This window comes from Protopterus annectens, chromosome 7.part0, assembly GCF_019279795.1.
Source record: "Protopterus annectens isolate FY-2018-M chromosome 7.part0, PAN1.0, whole genome shotgun sequence".
Lineage (NCBI taxonomy): Eukaryota > Metazoa > Chordata > Ceratodontiformes > Protopteridae > Protopterus > Protopterus annectens.
This window is the reverse complement of record NC_056739.1, coordinates 412691401-412708697: the sequence shown is the minus strand read 5'-3', so window position 1 is coordinate 412708697 and position 17297 is coordinate 412691401. Positions and strand designations below refer to the sequence as shown.

General features: G+C 44.4%; 1 protein-coding gene across 1 annotated transcript in view; it reads left to right on the top strand.

The window, feature by feature from the left end:
• FIS1 (fission, mitochondrial 1) overlaps positions 1–10751 on the top strand; it is a gene marked incomplete in the record, with an annotated part of 397913 nt that extends 387162 nt beyond the window's left edge. The window contains 1 exon segment of the mRNA XM_044076998.1: positions 9187–10751. Coding sequence (XP_043932933.1) covers positions 9187–9281 — 95 coding nt within the window.
• Positions 10752–17297: the final 6546 nt, after the last annotated feature.

The following is a 17297-nucleotide window of genomic DNA, read 5'->3' as shown; positions in this document are numbered from 1 at the left end:
TGCAAACATTGCAGCTGACAGCTTGGAGGGTTCCATGATTTTCACCCATACCTCTCTTTCCGAAAAAGTACAAGAAATCTTGCTGGAAGCACGCAGACCTTCCACCAGAAAAACCTGGAAGAGATTCATCATCTGGAATGCCAACAAGGGTCAAGATGCATCAGTAATGAGCATACCACAGATATTAGAATACTTGGCAGAAATGTTTTAGTGGCCTCTCATAGTCTTCCATAAAAATTCACGCTTCAGCAATCTCAGCAAAATACAACTGTGATCCACCTGTGTTTTCACATCCCTTGCTAAGACAGTTTCTAAGAGGGATAAAGAATATCAAACCTCCCAGAAAACCACCAGTACCTGCATGGGACCTCAATTTCGTCTTGGAAAAATTAACTCTTCCTCCTTTTGAACCAGCAGCGTCTTCAGAAATGCAATTTCTCTTCTGGAAAATGGTTTTCCTGTTGGCAGTTACCTCAGCAAGAAGAGTCTCGGAGATACAGGCCCTGATGGCAGTACCTCCCTTTCTCATTTTTCATCAGGACAGAGTTTCTCTAAGAACCAATCCTTCATTCATGCCAAAAGTGATAATCCAGGGTGTCTCTAAATCAAGCAATTCACCTGCTTACCTTCTTTCCCAATCCTCAAAATAAGGGGGAAAAGCTGCTGCACACTTTGGGCATACACAGACAATTACGCTACTACTTGGACAGAACAAAGACCACCAGAAAGTCTGACCAACTATTTGTAGCTTATGCTGCTGGAGTGCAAGGAATGCTGCTGGAGTGCAAGGAAAGGCAATCTCCAAACAATTTCAAAATGGATTGGACACTGCATCAGATTCTATTACTCTTTCCATGGAAAGGGTGTGCCAGCCAATATTAGGCCACACTCCACCAGAGCTATAGCCACATCCACAGCCTTTCTAAGAGGAGTGGCTACAAAGGACATTCTAGAGGCTGCTTCATGGAGCTCCGTGCATACATTTACCAAACACTGCAACCTGCCTTTATACTCCAGATCCCGAGCAGGCTTTGCTTCGGCAGTCCTGCAGGGCATTTTAGCTACACCATCCCTTTCTTAGATCCTACCACCCCCAGCTTGGCTATGGTATTCAACCCATATGTCAGGACTGCAGTTGCATTCTTGAAGGACATAGTACAGTTTTGTACCTACCATAAATGTAGATGTCCGATAGATATGCAACTGCAGTCAGGTTTTCGCTCCCTCCTACCCCTCTGCAATTTTCCTTTTGGGTCCATTCCCCCTTTCCTCTATTAGCTGGGGATATCTGTTATGGTGCATCTGTTTATTACTGTTGTGCATGTCTGGAATTTTTTATCCATTCACCAAATTTAGCCTTCTTTGGAGGGCACCTGGCATCTGGGGCAAGAAACACTGAAGAAGATGGCGTCGGCGGATGCCTTTATACCCCAGCTGCTCTGACGTCGGGGAGTGGGCGACATCGGCCGACGCCGGACCCGGACTTTGGAATCCGGCCGACCGAAGGGCTGCCTGAGGCAGGACAACCCATATGTCAGGATTGCAGTTGCATATCTATCGGACATCTACATTTATGGTAGGTACAAAACTGTACTTTGTGGAACACCGGTTGCCCATGTTGGTAATGACCAGGTCTAGGATATTGCTGCCACTGGTGGGGGTGTGGATAAGTTGATCCAAGGAGTTGGAATTTATGAATTTCAGAAAACGTTGAGTACATGAGTAATTTTCCCAGTTAATTGCCCATTGTTAGGGTGTTAGGTTGTACCCTAATATTTTCCAGTGTATCAAGAAATGAGGAGTGGGAATCCTTGGGCATGGTGAGGGATCTGTAACAAGCTACAGTTTGGATTGCGGTCTTGCTCAGAGTTAGTTGCACTTGCATAATCTCGGATGCATTATGCTGTGCAACTAGCCTGGAGGTGTGGATATCCTTAATGAATACGGACATGCCTCCGCCTTTAGTGCTTCGGTCCAGGTTAGGTGGCCAAAAGGTGTAGTATGAATTATAGCCTGGTAATGCAGGGGTGCTCTCTGGAGCCTTGAACCAGGTCTCTGTCACTGCACAGATGTCTTTGTTCTCCATTTTAAGGAGTGCCTCGAGTGAGTGCATTTTGAGGTTTAGACTTCTAGCGTTAAGTAGCATTACCCTCAGATTTTGCTTGCTTTTACCTGTTACGGTGGTGAATTTGTCATTTGAATCTTGCCTAAAAAAGGCACTATAGGGTGGCAAGAGCCTTAGCCAGTATCTGGAATCCCAAGGGCGACAGGTGCAGGCAATCTCTGGCAAAGCATCGTGGTTTGTCGATCATGTCATCCCAGGCAGACGGATATTGGATCCCCTTAGAATGACAGCAGAAGCTTAGCAAATTGTTGATGTCGATCATTTTGTCCTTGTACTGTGGTATCATTCTGGGTGATGGCAGGATGCTACTCAGGGCTAGGGTCATAACTGCCTGGGCTACAAGATCAGAGAGCTCCTCCATGTCTCTCCATGTATTCCAGGGAGGTATGTTTCAAGTCATTCACACCAGCATGGACAATGACAGTCATATTTGTACTTGTGGAGTGACCTGAGTGCATGCATTATGTGGCAGATCCTAGTACCTGACAGGCAGCTGACAGTAACATTCTCCTTGATGTTCATCGTGCATACAGCTGCAGTAATCACAGATGGGTTTTCTGCCGTCAGGCGGTCCCTCGGTCGGCCGAATTCCAAAGTCTAGGTCCGGCGTCGGTTGCTGTCGCTCTCTTTCCTGACATCAATGAGGCAGGGATATATAAGACACAGCCGACGCCATTTTCTTCAGTCTTTTTTGCCGCGCGGTGCCCGAAGCAGAAGCAGTTCGCAAGTGCCGGTTGGCCAGCTCCTGAATTTACGAAAAATTGGAAACCGAAGTCTTCATTAAAGCTAAGTACCCCGTTGGGGAAACTTTTCTTGCCTCAGACCGATGTCAGAAAAAGTTAACAATTGTATTTCTTGTGGGAAGCAAATACCGCATAAGGATTTCCATTCCCTCTGCATACCTTGTTTAGGCCCAGACCACGACATCTCGGGCTGTCGCTTTTGCGCTACTTTCAATAAATGCACTATTAAGCATCGGGCGGAGTTCGCCCAACACTTTTTTTGGTATAGCCTTTGATTATAAAATGTCATCGGAGACTCCGACTACCGTTTTGTCCAAAAAACGCAAGGACAAGGACCGACACGCGAGGTCCGCGGTCTCCACCGACACCACGCCAAACCTGGCTACACGTGGTCCGGTTCTCAGCGAGACGCCTATGCAGTCCCTGACTACCGACGACACTTCTTTGGCGGTGTCTTCTGGCCGCAGGTACCTCGGCCCATACCCAGACTACAACCACCGAAGCCACTGTGAGCGTTGAGCCTCCTAATGTGGACAGGTCCACTTCCACCCATGGTGTCTTTAGACCCTCATCTTCCTTTTCCATTAAGGCCTTTACTAAGTCCAAATCAGCCAGGCATCCCAAGAGGCCTGTTGCACAGGGCCCATCCCCAGGCCCCATGCCTAAAAAGCAGATGCTTAAAATGGCTGAAGATTTAATTACTCTTATCAGGGGTTCCCTACCCCCTCCAGACAAGAGACCCAGTGTGGAGGAAGATTCTCCCTCTTCTGATCAGGGCTCCATTTTTTCAGAACATTCTGATGTAGAGGAACACTCTACTCCCCTTTTGAAGATTCTGATACAGAGCAAGTCCATTCCTTCTGTATCTCTTCCTGAGGATTTTTCTTTTGGGGAAACTTTGCACACCTTGAGGGAACACTTCCATTGGGAAGGCCAAGACTTTTCTGATTCCAAGAAAAGACTTAGGGAATTTCTTTTGTTACCTCAACACAGACGTCTGGCGATACCTCCTGTCTTGGACGTACTTGATGATGTTTATTCGGAGGCTTGCCTTAATCCGGATTCCCTGCCTCCTGCCCCAGTCAAGCCTGATATGAACTCTGTAGTACCTAACTCTCACCAATTTCTTTACAAAAGCCACAATGCTGACCCTGAAACCATTTATCAAGGCCCCAAGGGAATGAAGGCCTCTACTGCTAAGAATCCACTACCTTCCGAAAGAGAGTCAAGATCCTTAGAAAGGTGGGGAAAAAAGGTATATACCTCTGCCACCGTAGCCATGAGGGCCTTAAATTGTCAGTTTCATATGCTTAAATATCAGCAGTTTCTGTTATCACAGTTAAGAAATAAAATGTCTCAACCTGAACAACCAGATTTGAAGGAGTTGCAGGATATGGTACATAGTGCAGAACAAGTGGGTAAACACACCTTACAATGTGGCTATGATGCCCTAGAGGCCTCAAGTAGAGCTGCTGTTGCAGGATCAGTCATTCGTAGACATGCATGGCTTAGGGAACAAATCTTGCCTGATCATGTGAAAGCTAAACTACTAGATGCTCCTTTACAAAAGGATGTGCTATTTGGTACTAATGCTGAGGAGATACTACGGAAAATGGAAGAAAAAGCCAAATCTATACAAACAGTCAAAGCTTTTCTACAGGTTCAACCACCACGTTTTAGCAGAAATTGGCCTTCTAAAAACTGGTCCTTTCCAGCCACGGACAAGCCCCAAAGAGGTAGATACAGGCGCACAAGGGGCAGAGGGCAATCACAAGGATCATATAGAGGCAGGCAATGGCAAACTCCAGCACCAAGAGGTGGCAAAGACAGTGCGCAACAATACAGGAAACAAACCCAATGACTTCCTCCTTTCCATGCCAAGCAAGTATCAGCTGCCAGCACCCTTGGGAGGAAAGCTGGCATTATTTACAAGAAATTGGCATATTGCCACAACAGACAAATGGATCCTGGACGTTATAAACAGAGGCTACAGATTTCATTTTTACACTCTCCCAAAAATGAGAGGCATGCCAAACCTGCCACACAATCAAAGGGCAGAGGCGCAACTACAAATTTCAAAGCTCATAGACATGAAAGCTATTCAAGAGGTACCTACTCACGAACAAGGTCAAGGTTTTTATTCCAGGCTATTTCTGGTACCAAGGAAAGGAACCGACTGGAGACCCATTTTGGACTTATCCATCCTAAACACATTCTTACTCGTACCAAAATTCAAGACGCTCACATTACAGCAGCTTCTTCCCATGCTGGGCAAGGAGTTTTGGCTGGTAACATTGGACCTCAAGGAGGCATACCTGCATGTCCCAATCAGACAAAGCTGCAGAAGATACCTCAGATTTCTTGCAGGTTCAATCCACTATCAATTCTCTGCATTGCCTTTTGGCTTATCTACTGCATCCAGAGTATTCACAAAATGCCTGGCATCAGTAATTGCCTACTGCAGACTTCAAGGGATACAAATTTACCCTTATTTGGACGACTGCCTGATCCAAGCGGACAGCAAGCACATACTTCTGGAACATCTGGCTTATGCAACACGGTTACTGAATTCTCTGGGATACACAATCAACCAAGAGAAATCCAGGCTAACACCATCTTAGAAAATAACTTTCCTGGGTGCCAACTTGGACACAAACATCCAGATGGCCTATCTTATGCCAAAAAAACAGGGGCAACTAACTCAGTACTTCAAAACACAAGCAAATTGTACCAGGCTTACTGCAAGGAAAATCCTGCAGGCTCTGGGCATAATGGCATCTTGCATTCTTTTAATCCCATGTGCAAAGTTGCATGTGAGGAAACTTCAATGGTACCTAAAAATCCTATGGTCTCAACACAGCCACAGTTTGGAAACAATAATACCAATAATTCCATGTTTGCCAAAGGAATTTCTATGGTGGGCCCAAGCATGTCAAACACAGGTCTTCCATTCTGCAAGCCTCAAGCAAATCAAGTCATCACAACAGACGCCTCAGATTACACCTGGGGGGCGCACATGACAGACAGGTGCATTCAGGGCAAATGGTCCCAAAAGGAAAAGCACCTTCACATCAATCAAAAAGAAATGCTAGCAGTGATAAATGCAATTACAGCTTTCAAGGACCTCCTGCATCCAGGACAATTATTGATAAGAACAGACAACACCACAGTAATGTGGTACATAAACAAGGAGGAACACATTCATACCCCCTGTGCAGACTAGCCATGACACTTTGGAACTTGGCTCTGGAATGGCAAGTCGAACTTCAAGCACAGTACTTGCCAGGCTTGGAAAACACGCTGGCAGACAATCTAAGCAGAAATATGACAGATCCACACGAATGGAAGTTGCATCCTCAAGTTTTTACAAAGATAATCCAAGCGTGGGGGAGGCCAGACATAGATCTCTTCGCCTCCCACAGGAATCACCAATTGGAGAAGTTTTGTTCAAGGACCTTTCATCCAAAGACCTGGAGAGTGGACGCCCTTTCATTCAATTGGACAGCATGGACAGTTTACGCTTTCCCACCTCTGCCTCTTCTGCCCAAGGTGCTCTTGAAAGCAAGAGCAGACGGACCAAAGATGATACTGATTGCTCCAGACTGGCCATGACAACACTGGTACCCACTACTGAGGAGCCTAACACATACTTCTCCCTGGCCCCTACCTCTAATGCCTCTTCTGCTGACTCAGCACAGCTACAAAAAACTTCACAGTCAGCTGAAAACACTCAATCTCGCTGCATGGTAAATTCCTTAACACTACAACAAACTCTACTCCCCAAGAGGTGCAGAATGTCAATTTGGAGGCCAGAAGGCCATCTACTAGAAAGGCTTACTCTGCAAAATGGAAACGGTTTTGCTCTTGGAATGAGAAAAAAGGCCAGGACCCTAGAAAACTGAATTTGCCTCAGGTATTGCAGTATCTAGCTGAGCTGCTGAACAGTAGACTTTCATTTTCCTCCATAAAAATCCATGCCTCAGCCATTTCTGCAGAATTCAACACTGATCCACCCGTATTCTCACCCACTCTTAAGACAGTTCCTCAGAGAGGCTAAGAATATAAGACCACCAAGGAAACAACCAGTGCCAGCCTGGGATCTTAATTACATTCTAGAAAAATTAACAATTAACATTGCCTCCCTTTGAACCAGCTGCCTCAACAGATTTGCAATATTTGTCCTGGAAAACAGCTTTCCTTCTGGCCATTACCTCAGCTCGTAGGGTTTCAGAACTACAAGCCCTCATGGCTGTACAGCCCTTTCTCATCTTCCATCAGGACAGGGTTTCCCTTCGAAACAACCCGTCATTTATGCCTAAAGTAGTATCCAGGGTAGCTTTAAATCAAGCCATACACTTACCTACCTTTTTACCCCAATCCTCAAAACAAAGGGGGAAGGCTGCTACACTCCTTAGACATCCATAGACAGCTACGTTATTATTTGGACAGAACAAAGCCTATCAGGAAATCAGAACAACTTTTTGTGTCCTATGCTGTAGGAGCTCAAGGGAAGCCAGTTACCAAACAGACAATTTCAAAATGGATAGGCCACTGCATACGGTTTTGTTACTCCTATCATGGAAAATCTGTCCCTACAGGCATCAGATCCCACTCCACCAGGGCCACAGCTACCTCTACAGCCTTCCTCAGAGGAGTTCCTACCAAAGATATTTTGGAGGCAGACTTGGAGTTCTGTGCATACCTTCACAAAACACTACCACCTGCCTTTATATTCCAAAACTAGAGCAGGCTTTGCCACTGCTGTGTTGCAGGGCATTCTGGCTCATCCCAGTTCCACCTAGTGCCTACCACCCTGTGCGTAGCTTTGGGATTCTACCCATCTGTGATTACTGCAGCTGTATGCACGATGAACATAGTACAGTTTTGTACCTACCATAAATGCAGATGTGAGTGCTAATACAGCTGCAGTACAGTTTTCCCTCCCTCCTTCCCCTCTTGGTAAAGGCCTAGGGCCTAACCCCTCTTCATACAACCTGATTGGGTTATCCTTCTATGGTATATTTGGTTGCAACTACTGATTTTTGATTATACTGCATTGCATGTATATAAATATAATTTATGTATTGCCTTCCTACTGGGGGCACCTGACATCTGGGGCAAGAAAGACTGAAGAAAATAGCGTCGGCTGTGTCTTATATACCCCTGCCTCATTGACGTCAGGAAAGAGAGTGACCGCAACCGACACCCGGACCTAGACTTTGGAATTCGGCTGACCGAGAGACCGCCTGACGGCAGAAAACCCATCTGTGATTACTGCAGCTGTATTAGCACTCGAACATCTACATTTATGGTAGGTACAAAACTGTACTTTTAGCCTGGTGAGTGGAACTTCAGTGTGCCTGACTATAGAGTCACCTATGACTAGAGTGTTTGATACGTTGTTATGCCTTATGGGCTGTGGTTGAGTGGCACACTGAGTTTGTGGCCCATGTGTCATTTGGGTTGTGTTGGGGGTGGAGGTTGCTTGCGTTGCTTTGGAGGTCCCTGTTGCTTAGGTAGATTTTTTTTGAGAGCCTCTGTGAATGTAGGTGTGTGTTTTGCGTTTCTATGTGTGTTTTGGTGGTGTAGGTTTTGAGGGACTATGATGTGTGGTGTGGTGCAAGTGTTTACCTTCTCCTCTTGACTGTCTAGTCCAGTGTGGGGTGGAAGAGAGCTTTGCTTCCAGTTTGGCTATATAAGTGCATCTCTCACAGGTTGTAGTGTTGGGTGGTAGGAGGAGAGGGTTGTCTGTGCATGAGGCAATTGCTGCATTGCCCCAAGATGCCCAGATTCATCAGGTAGACAGGAGAAAACACCAGGAGCTGACCCTTAGACATGCCTGGATAGGTGCTTATTTATTAAGTACTAAAAATTTCCTCTAGACAAGTGAGGAAAGTTGAGTGCTGTAGTAGCTTTAGTGCTTACAATGAGTTCTGAACAAGTGCCGAGCTCAAAGAAACCGATTGAGTGCTGAAACTAGAAAACTGGCTAGTTCTAAGAAACCAAATTAAGCTAGAAGGCTTCTCTCCAACACAGAAAGGCTTGGGGGGGGGGGGTCAGAATCTTACAAACAGTCCTGGATACAGCAAATCTGTATGAATGTATTTTATTGTGAGCTTCAGCTCTTATTAGAATGGAGTGTGAAATCCTAGTCTGCATGTTTGTTTTATTTATTTATTTTTATTTATTTATTTTAGAATGGAGAGTGAAATCCTAGTCTGCATGTTTGTTTTATTTATTTATTTTTATTTATTTTTTTTTTTTTTGGCACAGTTTATCTGACCTTTACTCATTTAAGTTTCTTGTTTTCATTTACAGATGGTCTAGTCGGTATGGCAATCGTGGGAGGAGTGGCCCTGGGAGTGGCTGGGTTAGCAGGCTTAATCGGATTGGCTGTTTCCAAAGCTAAATAATCAGTTTTATTTTAGTATGGCACACAACTGCACCAGATTGGAATGTCAAGATATTCCAAAAGATTAAGCTACAAGAACGAACGTTTAGTTCTGGATCACTGGGTGCCTTCATAATTTCAGCTGAAAACCAATTTGATGTCATTTGTTCTGTTTACCTTCCTTACGCACTAAGGTCTGATTTAACACAATGTCCTAGAACTAAACTAGTGCCACTGAAAGAAGTGTAAAATTTGTGAATATGATTACCTATTAATGAAATGCATTTGGTTTATTTTAACTACTGTTTCTACAGAACATGTTCCACAAAGTATTTTTTGTTGATTACTTTGCAGTGTATGAATCCCTAGTGCCATATTTCTTACGTTCACACTTGGTATGTTCTGTCAGCTTAAAATCAAAGCATTGGCATACCAAGAGCATGCCTATTGAAAGAACACTATTTCATTTTTTGACAGCTAACAGGAGGGCATACTTTTGACATAGCTGTTGATGCAGCTGTTTACAGTGAGCCACTTAGCTGTATGTGTAGGAAAACAGCTAACATATTTTCTGTTCTGCAGAACAAGATGGCAGAGCTTTAACTGCCCTGGTTTTCTGTTGCATACCTAACTGGTAATTTTGAGGACTTTGCAACCAGACCAAAAAGATACAGTCTGAAATATTTGAAGATAGACAAATTTGAGAGTTTCTTCACAGAAGTCCTGCAAGTGAATACATAAAAAGGGGGAAATTAATTTAAAAAATTGCTGCCTTTTCTCTCTTCCTACTTACCCAACATACTGTGGTTATGGTACTCAACTAAGTACAGAACATTGAAGTAACAAGTGAAGAGAGTGCAACTAGATTTTACTAACCTTTGACCAAACTGCATGAGTCATGCTGTTTCTTGTCTGTATTCAGTTTTGATTTAAGTTAAACAGCTTTTAAGTGTTTACTGTAGGAGAAATGTATTGAAACCTTTGCTAGCAAAGTGCATGAAGCAAGTTTTAGAAATGGCCAGAAATTGTGTGTGATGTATTTATTGCACAGTTCCTGTTATACATGTAGTTCATCACACTTCTATGGACATTTCAGTACTGCTAGCAGATAATTTTCTGTACCAAGGGCCATTTTGAGATGAGGATAAGGTCTGACAGAACTGGTAAACTGCAGCAGTTGCATGCTGGATGTTGGGGGAAGATGTCTTTGGTACAGTGGCTTTGTTGATAGTTGTGTGCTTGTGTAACACAATTAACAGATGCAATGGTTTAAGATCTTCAGTCATATACTGTTTAAATATTGTCATCATAGTTTATTTTCTTGATGTCCATAAACAAAAGAGTTGGGAGGTGGTATTGTAGGAATGGATATGATTACATTTAAAAAATGTTTATACCTAATGGAATTAATGGCATTTAGAAGCCCTGTATTACCATACCCTTTTATGATATATATTAAAAAATGTACATTAAGAAGGAAGAATGTAGCACAGCTCATTGGTGTTTTCTGGTGCCAAGCATATTTTTTATATATATCTCATTAACACATTGTACTTTTGCTGCATTTTAAGTATGCAAGATTGTTTTAGTGGTCCAAATTATGCATTTCAAAGTATGTGTTGAGTTGTCTGTTTTTCACTGTTAAATTGATGACTTTAATGGTAGCAAACATTCTTTGTCAGTTTTTAGTGCTGCTCCAGTGTGAAACAAAAACTACAAGCTAGAACAGTAGGACAAAAAGCACCTTTGTTTAAAACACTCTAGTTACTAGTCTAGTAAAAATTCTTGTCTGCCAGACTTCATCCAACAAAGTAGTATAGACAAAATTGCTAACTGATTGTTAAAATTAATTTCTTTCCAAAATGTTCAGCTTGAATTTTTGCTGTTTGGATATGCAGCTCATCTGTTGATCACAAGTTACTTGTGCTTTCATTTAATAGTTTGGTTTTGCTGGTGCCATCCAACTGTGCTCCTCATCAGATTAGCTGTAATAGATGGAGTACTGTTATATGCTTTTGAGGAAGATTTTTTTTTTTTCTTCAAGGTATTCTTCCTGTCTTCCTGTTATATTTTCAACCCTTGTCTGGCTTTGCCATTTTCATTTAGTTTAAATGTAGGCAAGCATTATTGAAATCACAGGTTCTGTTTTATAGCTGTCTGAAAACTCCGCAGTTTACAATACTGACTCCATTGTGTTCTGAGTCTGCCAGGCCCTTTATTGCCACCACCTCAAGCCATCAGAAGTTGACAGGCAGATCTGTGAAATTTCAAGTGATCAGTTTCCTGAGTACATTGCATCATTTAATGAATTAAGTGCTATGATATACTTGTATTGGTTTCATTATTTATTTGAGCCATTTTTAATAATAAAGCTTAATAAACTATTTTAAGCCATGATAAAAAATAAATTCAATGACTGTCTCGGTGATAAAAATAAATGTAATGCACGTCTCAGTGATGTCAGCTGAGGAATAATGTGAGGTGTGTCCATAGACTTTAATGGATGCATCTTTGCACATGCAAGATAATGCCCTAAGTTAACGTCAGTGAGGTTAAAGTTTACTGCTTGGCCTCATTGACAAAAATCACGGGGAAAGTAAGATTTTTAAAAATCATTTATCAGAAAAGGAACAGCTAAAAACTATCGCTGATGGAAAAAAAATCCTGTTTGGCATATTGCACTCACACTGTGGTGGCAAGGTACATTTTATTTTAATGAACAAATCCCTTTCAGCTGTTGAAGTAAATATTATCTGAAATTGTAAAGATAGCATTTGATAACTTGCAAATATGCTAGGCACTCAAATTTTCTGCATTTTGATTCATCCCGTCATGCAGTTTGTATGTTTTAGTTGGATGCTGCCATTCTGTAGTTACACGTACACTTTTGTTGACATGCACTGCATGTTGTACTTGGTGATTAGGCATACTCTTAGCCCATACCTTTTTCTTTTATGCCCATGTGCATTATTAGAAAAGTTTCCATGTTCAGTATTTAAAGCAGAGAAATAATACCGTGTTCCTTGAGGCTTGCATATGAAGCGTGAGCTGCAAAAATATTGTCTGTATTACTTCGGATGAGGAGCATGATGTAAGCCACTGCCAAGAGCCATACATTTAAACCAGCTGCCCATAGGCTTTGAAAGGAGAAATATCTGACCCATCTCTCTACCAAGAGTGTGAAAATGGAAATGCTGTACATTTAGGCTGCTGGTCCTTCAGGGCCTGGGTTTTGCTGTTGACCTTGATTTTGTTGGACATCAAAGATAGATTTTTAATTTGGCTGAAGCTGCCAAGAAGTCACGCAGCTGACAAGTGTATATAACCAGGAGAGAGGGAATGTTTTAGTGTTAGACTATTCTTATTGGTCAGTTTATACAATAAAAACATTTATCATATAAATACACATCTGATGTTGTTAACCCATCAGTAAGGAATGAATGAAGATTATCGGTTCCGCCCTTGGAACCGAGCCGGACAGTATCAAGCTCGCGTCAGCCAAAAACTCTCGAGCCAAAGTCCTACCCAGAATGCTCTGCTCCCTTTTACCTCAGATCTCATTTGCTGCATTGCTGTGCAGCCGTGTCAAGCCACTCTCTCAGCTAAGTGTCTAATTTTTTGAAAGTTTTATACATTGTTCTTACTTTAAATATTCTCAATAGTTTATACTAATATTTTCCTACCCTATCCGTATACTTTAGAGGCTCTCCCTTTAGTCTTTTCCCTTTATTACCCTCTTTTCTTACCTTGTGGTAATTCTCCATTACCATCGTTGGTAGTCCTTCCTTTCTCCTCTTACCCTTTTTTGGGTAGCCTTTCTTCTTCCTTTTGGTACTGTTCGTCTCCACACCATTATGTCTGATAAGAAAAGTAGCGTTGGTTTCAAGCAGTGTAAGGATTGCAGCCGTAAGTTACCACTTTCCGATGGCCATGACTTGTCTACTGTCTGAATGTCTCCCACTTTACTGTGGATCCTCCTGTGGGATTTGTAAAAATATCTCTACCAGGACTCTCAACGAGAGGAAGAGGAACTTAATTTTGAAAGGTCTCCTCAAGTCTCCTTTCTCTGTGGCTATTTCTGGGTCAGAGGGCTCACCCCCTCCTGTTAAACCCCATAAGAGGCATTCTTCCTCTTCATCGAAGTTGGTCCCTTCTTCTCCCTCTGTAGATTGTAGGGAGTCAACTCATAAGAAGCTGAAATTGGTTACTACGGTGCTGCCACCTGTGACCCTGTCTGCTCCAGGCTTGGCATCACTCCAACTGATTCTGTCTCCAGCCATGTCTTCCTTATCAATACTGGCACCGGAGTTCCCGGTGCAGACAACTATACGGTTCCGAGACAACTGTATGGTTCTGACAGTTCTGTCACAACCCTTACCAGCACTGTCCATACAGATTCAGTCCCCTTCGGCACTGTTGGTACAATCTCCTTCGGCTCCGAGTATGACTCTTCTGTACTCCACAGAGCAGACATTTTTGGTACGGACATGTGCTTTGGTGCAGTCCTTCTCGGCACCGTCCTTATTACCGGTGCAGACACTTTCCACAGTGGCACCGTACCCTTCGGGTCAAATTTTTGCCAAATGCAGACACCTTCAACTATTATGGAGCTGATGTCTGCACCGACTACTTCCACACAGTTTTCTTCTGTGCAGATATCCTCTGCTCCGGGCTCTGCACCTATTGAATTAGCAAGGACCAAATATTCACCTTCACTGGGTCCATTTGCTGGCATTCATTATAGTCCTTTCCTAGAAAGGCCAGAATCGCCATCAGCTTTCTCCATGAGGTCAACTAAGAGTCTTTCTGAACAGGATGTGTTGTGGCTTGTTGACCAGTTGCTTGTGGCCAAAGGTCTCTCAGCCGTCGAAGTCGTGCTCTGTTCCAGGCTCCCATCCCTCCTTGGGCGGGCTAGCCTTCCAGGCCATGAAGAGGGCGCTTGCCTCTGCTGGCAAATCTCACATGTCTGAGTCCTGTTCCCCCTCTGTACCACAACTGTCACAAGCCTCAACCGCCGGACACCGGGCACAAGAGCCTCCGGTTTCTCCTCCTCAGGAGACCCCCTCTTTGCAGTCTTCCCCAGAACCTCCAACAGAGGAAGTACCCCGCAAAGCGTCATGTAAAAGGAAGCACATGGACTCCACTGAGGAGTCATTGACTGATGATACGGACTTCGATACGGACTTTGATGATGGGGAAGGGTCCACACGGTCACCCTCTGATGAGGTGACCTTTGGTGACATCCTCGAGATCCTTAGAGGGGTGACTGGAAGTCCTCTAATCCTTCTTCTGAGGAATCCGTATTCCTGCAGGCTTTTCGTGCCCGGCCCCCTACCTCCTGGTTCACCCCGCCTGCTGATGAGCTTGTCCAGCGTGCATGGAAGTCTCCTGACACCCTGGAAGCGATACCAAGGAGACCAGATAAAATATTGTCACCCCCAGCTGAGCAGCCACATTGGTCATGAGGTCTTCCAGTAGATGCTATGGTGGTGGCAACTGCGACTAAGAAGGATTTGGCAGAAGATAGCCAAACTGTCTATCCGACAAACAAGGCATCGCGGGAGAGTGACAGATTAGGGAAGCGTGTGTTTGCTTCATCGACCTTCGCCGTAAGGTCTTTGAATTATTTGGCACATTTTACTAAGCTTCAGAGAGATCTTGTCAACCAGCTTTCTGAAACCTTGGCAAGAGCTGTTTCTGACGAGATCCATGACAATGTGGCTTCTCAGCCACCCTAGAGTCCATTTCCAACTCTTCCATGTGTCTTATTTCTCACTCTACGGAAGGGGTGGCTAGAGCGGCAGGCGCGGGTATAGTCGCCAGACGAAATGCCTGGATGCACTTTGGCAGACTCTTTTTAAGGCTTCCTTCATGAATGACCCCATAGAGGCCGCTTCTTTGTTTGGCCCTAAAGTCAAAGATACACTGGCAAGGTGCGAACAAGATGGCAAGACCCTGTATGGCGTTGGTGTCAGATACTCAACTCCTCCGCGATTCTACTCTAGAAATCAGAGGACTGGGAAGATGTGGCACAAGAAATCACAGGGCTCTTTCCTGGACACACGTGTTGAGTTCTCCCCTAGAGGCAGAGGAGCAAACAGTGGGGCAGAGGAGGTCCGTGAAACCAGGGTTCCAGAGATTCCTTCTCTGGCAAACTCTAGCCACGCTCCTGAAGTGTTGACTGAGTGCTCACCCCTGGAAGCGGACGGGGTCGTTTCTCCTTGTACCCTGCTGCCTGGCAAAATATAACCACCGACACTTGGGTACACCGGATAATATCCAGAGGCTGTCACATCCCCTTCCATCTTTGTCAAGTCTCAAGAGTATTACCCAATGTTCCACCCAAAGGGAAGCCAGCAGCACACAAAATTTAAAAACAGCTACAAAAGAGAGTCATCCAGACGCCCCCCCCCCCCCCCCGACCAGATAGGATCCAGTTTTTACTCTAGGTTTTTTTTTAGTGCCAAAAAAGACCAGGGATTGGAGACCAATCCTGGATCTCTGTGCACTGAACACATTTGTAAAAACGGAGAAATTCTGGATGGCCACGGTTCAGTCTGTCGTTCCTCTTCTGGAAGAAGCCGATTGGATGTGTGCTGTAGATCTTCAAGATGCATATTACCACATAAAAATGGACAAATGCTCAAGAAGATACCTCCACTTCGCATAGGAGCCAGTCACTACCAATTTCGAGCTCTGTCCTTCAGTCTCTCTACAGCCCCCAGAGTGTTCACAAAATGCATGGCAGTGGTCATCGCTCACTTGTGACTTCAAGGATTCCAGACATTTCCATAGCTAGACGACTGGTTCCTCACTGCCCCCACCAAGCATCTACTGGAAGAAGCCCTGCAGTTAACCGCTCAAAGACTGGGAATTGCTGTAAACAGGGAGAAATCCAACACAATCCCAACTCAGTCCTTGGAATTTATAGGGGTACTGTTGGACATGAGAAATTGCACTGCATCCCTTCCAGAACACAGGCTTCACAGAGTAAGGCAACAAGTTCAAATGCTGCTCTGCCACCACAAGTGTCTCTCTCGATTTGTACTCCAGCTGTTGGGGTCAATGGCAGCCTCGATTGCTATTGTTTCTCTGGCCAGGTTCCACTTGCGGCTCCTTCAGTGGCTACTTTCATTCAGTGGTACCGTCTGCATCATCCTTTGTCCTTTCAGATAAGTGTAACTCAGAGATGCAAGCAAGATTTACTCTGGTGGACATCTCAAAATCTCAAACAATGGTCTCGCCCCTTCAACCGATAGCCACAGTAATCACAGATGCCTCCTGGGTTGGGGGGGCTATGTAATGGAAACTCGGTCCAAGGCACCTGGTTGGAGACTGAGGCCCTTTTGCATATCAGTGTCCTAGAACTGAGGGCGGTGCTTCTAGCGTTGCAAGCATTTCATTCCATCCTTCCTTCAGAGACTGTTGCGATCCAATCAGACATGTCAGTGGTCTGGTACATCAACAAACAAGGGGGCACCAGATCTTACCTGTTATGCCAAGAGGCCTTGAGAATATGGCAATGGGCGATGGCTTACAACCGCGCTTTCTAATTGCAATGCACATTCCCGGGAGCTCCAACGTGATAGTGGGCAAATTGAGCAGGCGCATTTTACAACTTCATGAGTGGTATCTCAATCCTCTGATAGCGGCAAAAATCTTCAACCGCTGGGGCCAGCCTTGCTGCAACCTATTTGCCTTCCCAGCCAACTACAAGTGCAGCAACTATTTTGCCCTAATCCCCCCTTGGGGACAGTCACCAAGGGATGCTCTAGTCCACGCTTGGCCCTCTGGTCTACTTTATGCTTATCCTTCTCTTCCCCTCGTCTCCCAATTTCTGAAGAAAGCACGACAGTTGAAGAGCAAAGTGATCCTCATTGCTCCATATTGGCCTAGACAAGTCTGGTTTCCCTTCCTCTGGTCTCACCTGCTAGATCAACCGTGGATCCTCAATCCATCCCCAACGTTTATCTCCCATCCACAGGGTGTGATTCACCCCAATTTAACAACCCTGAAACTGACAGCATGTTTTTTCCAC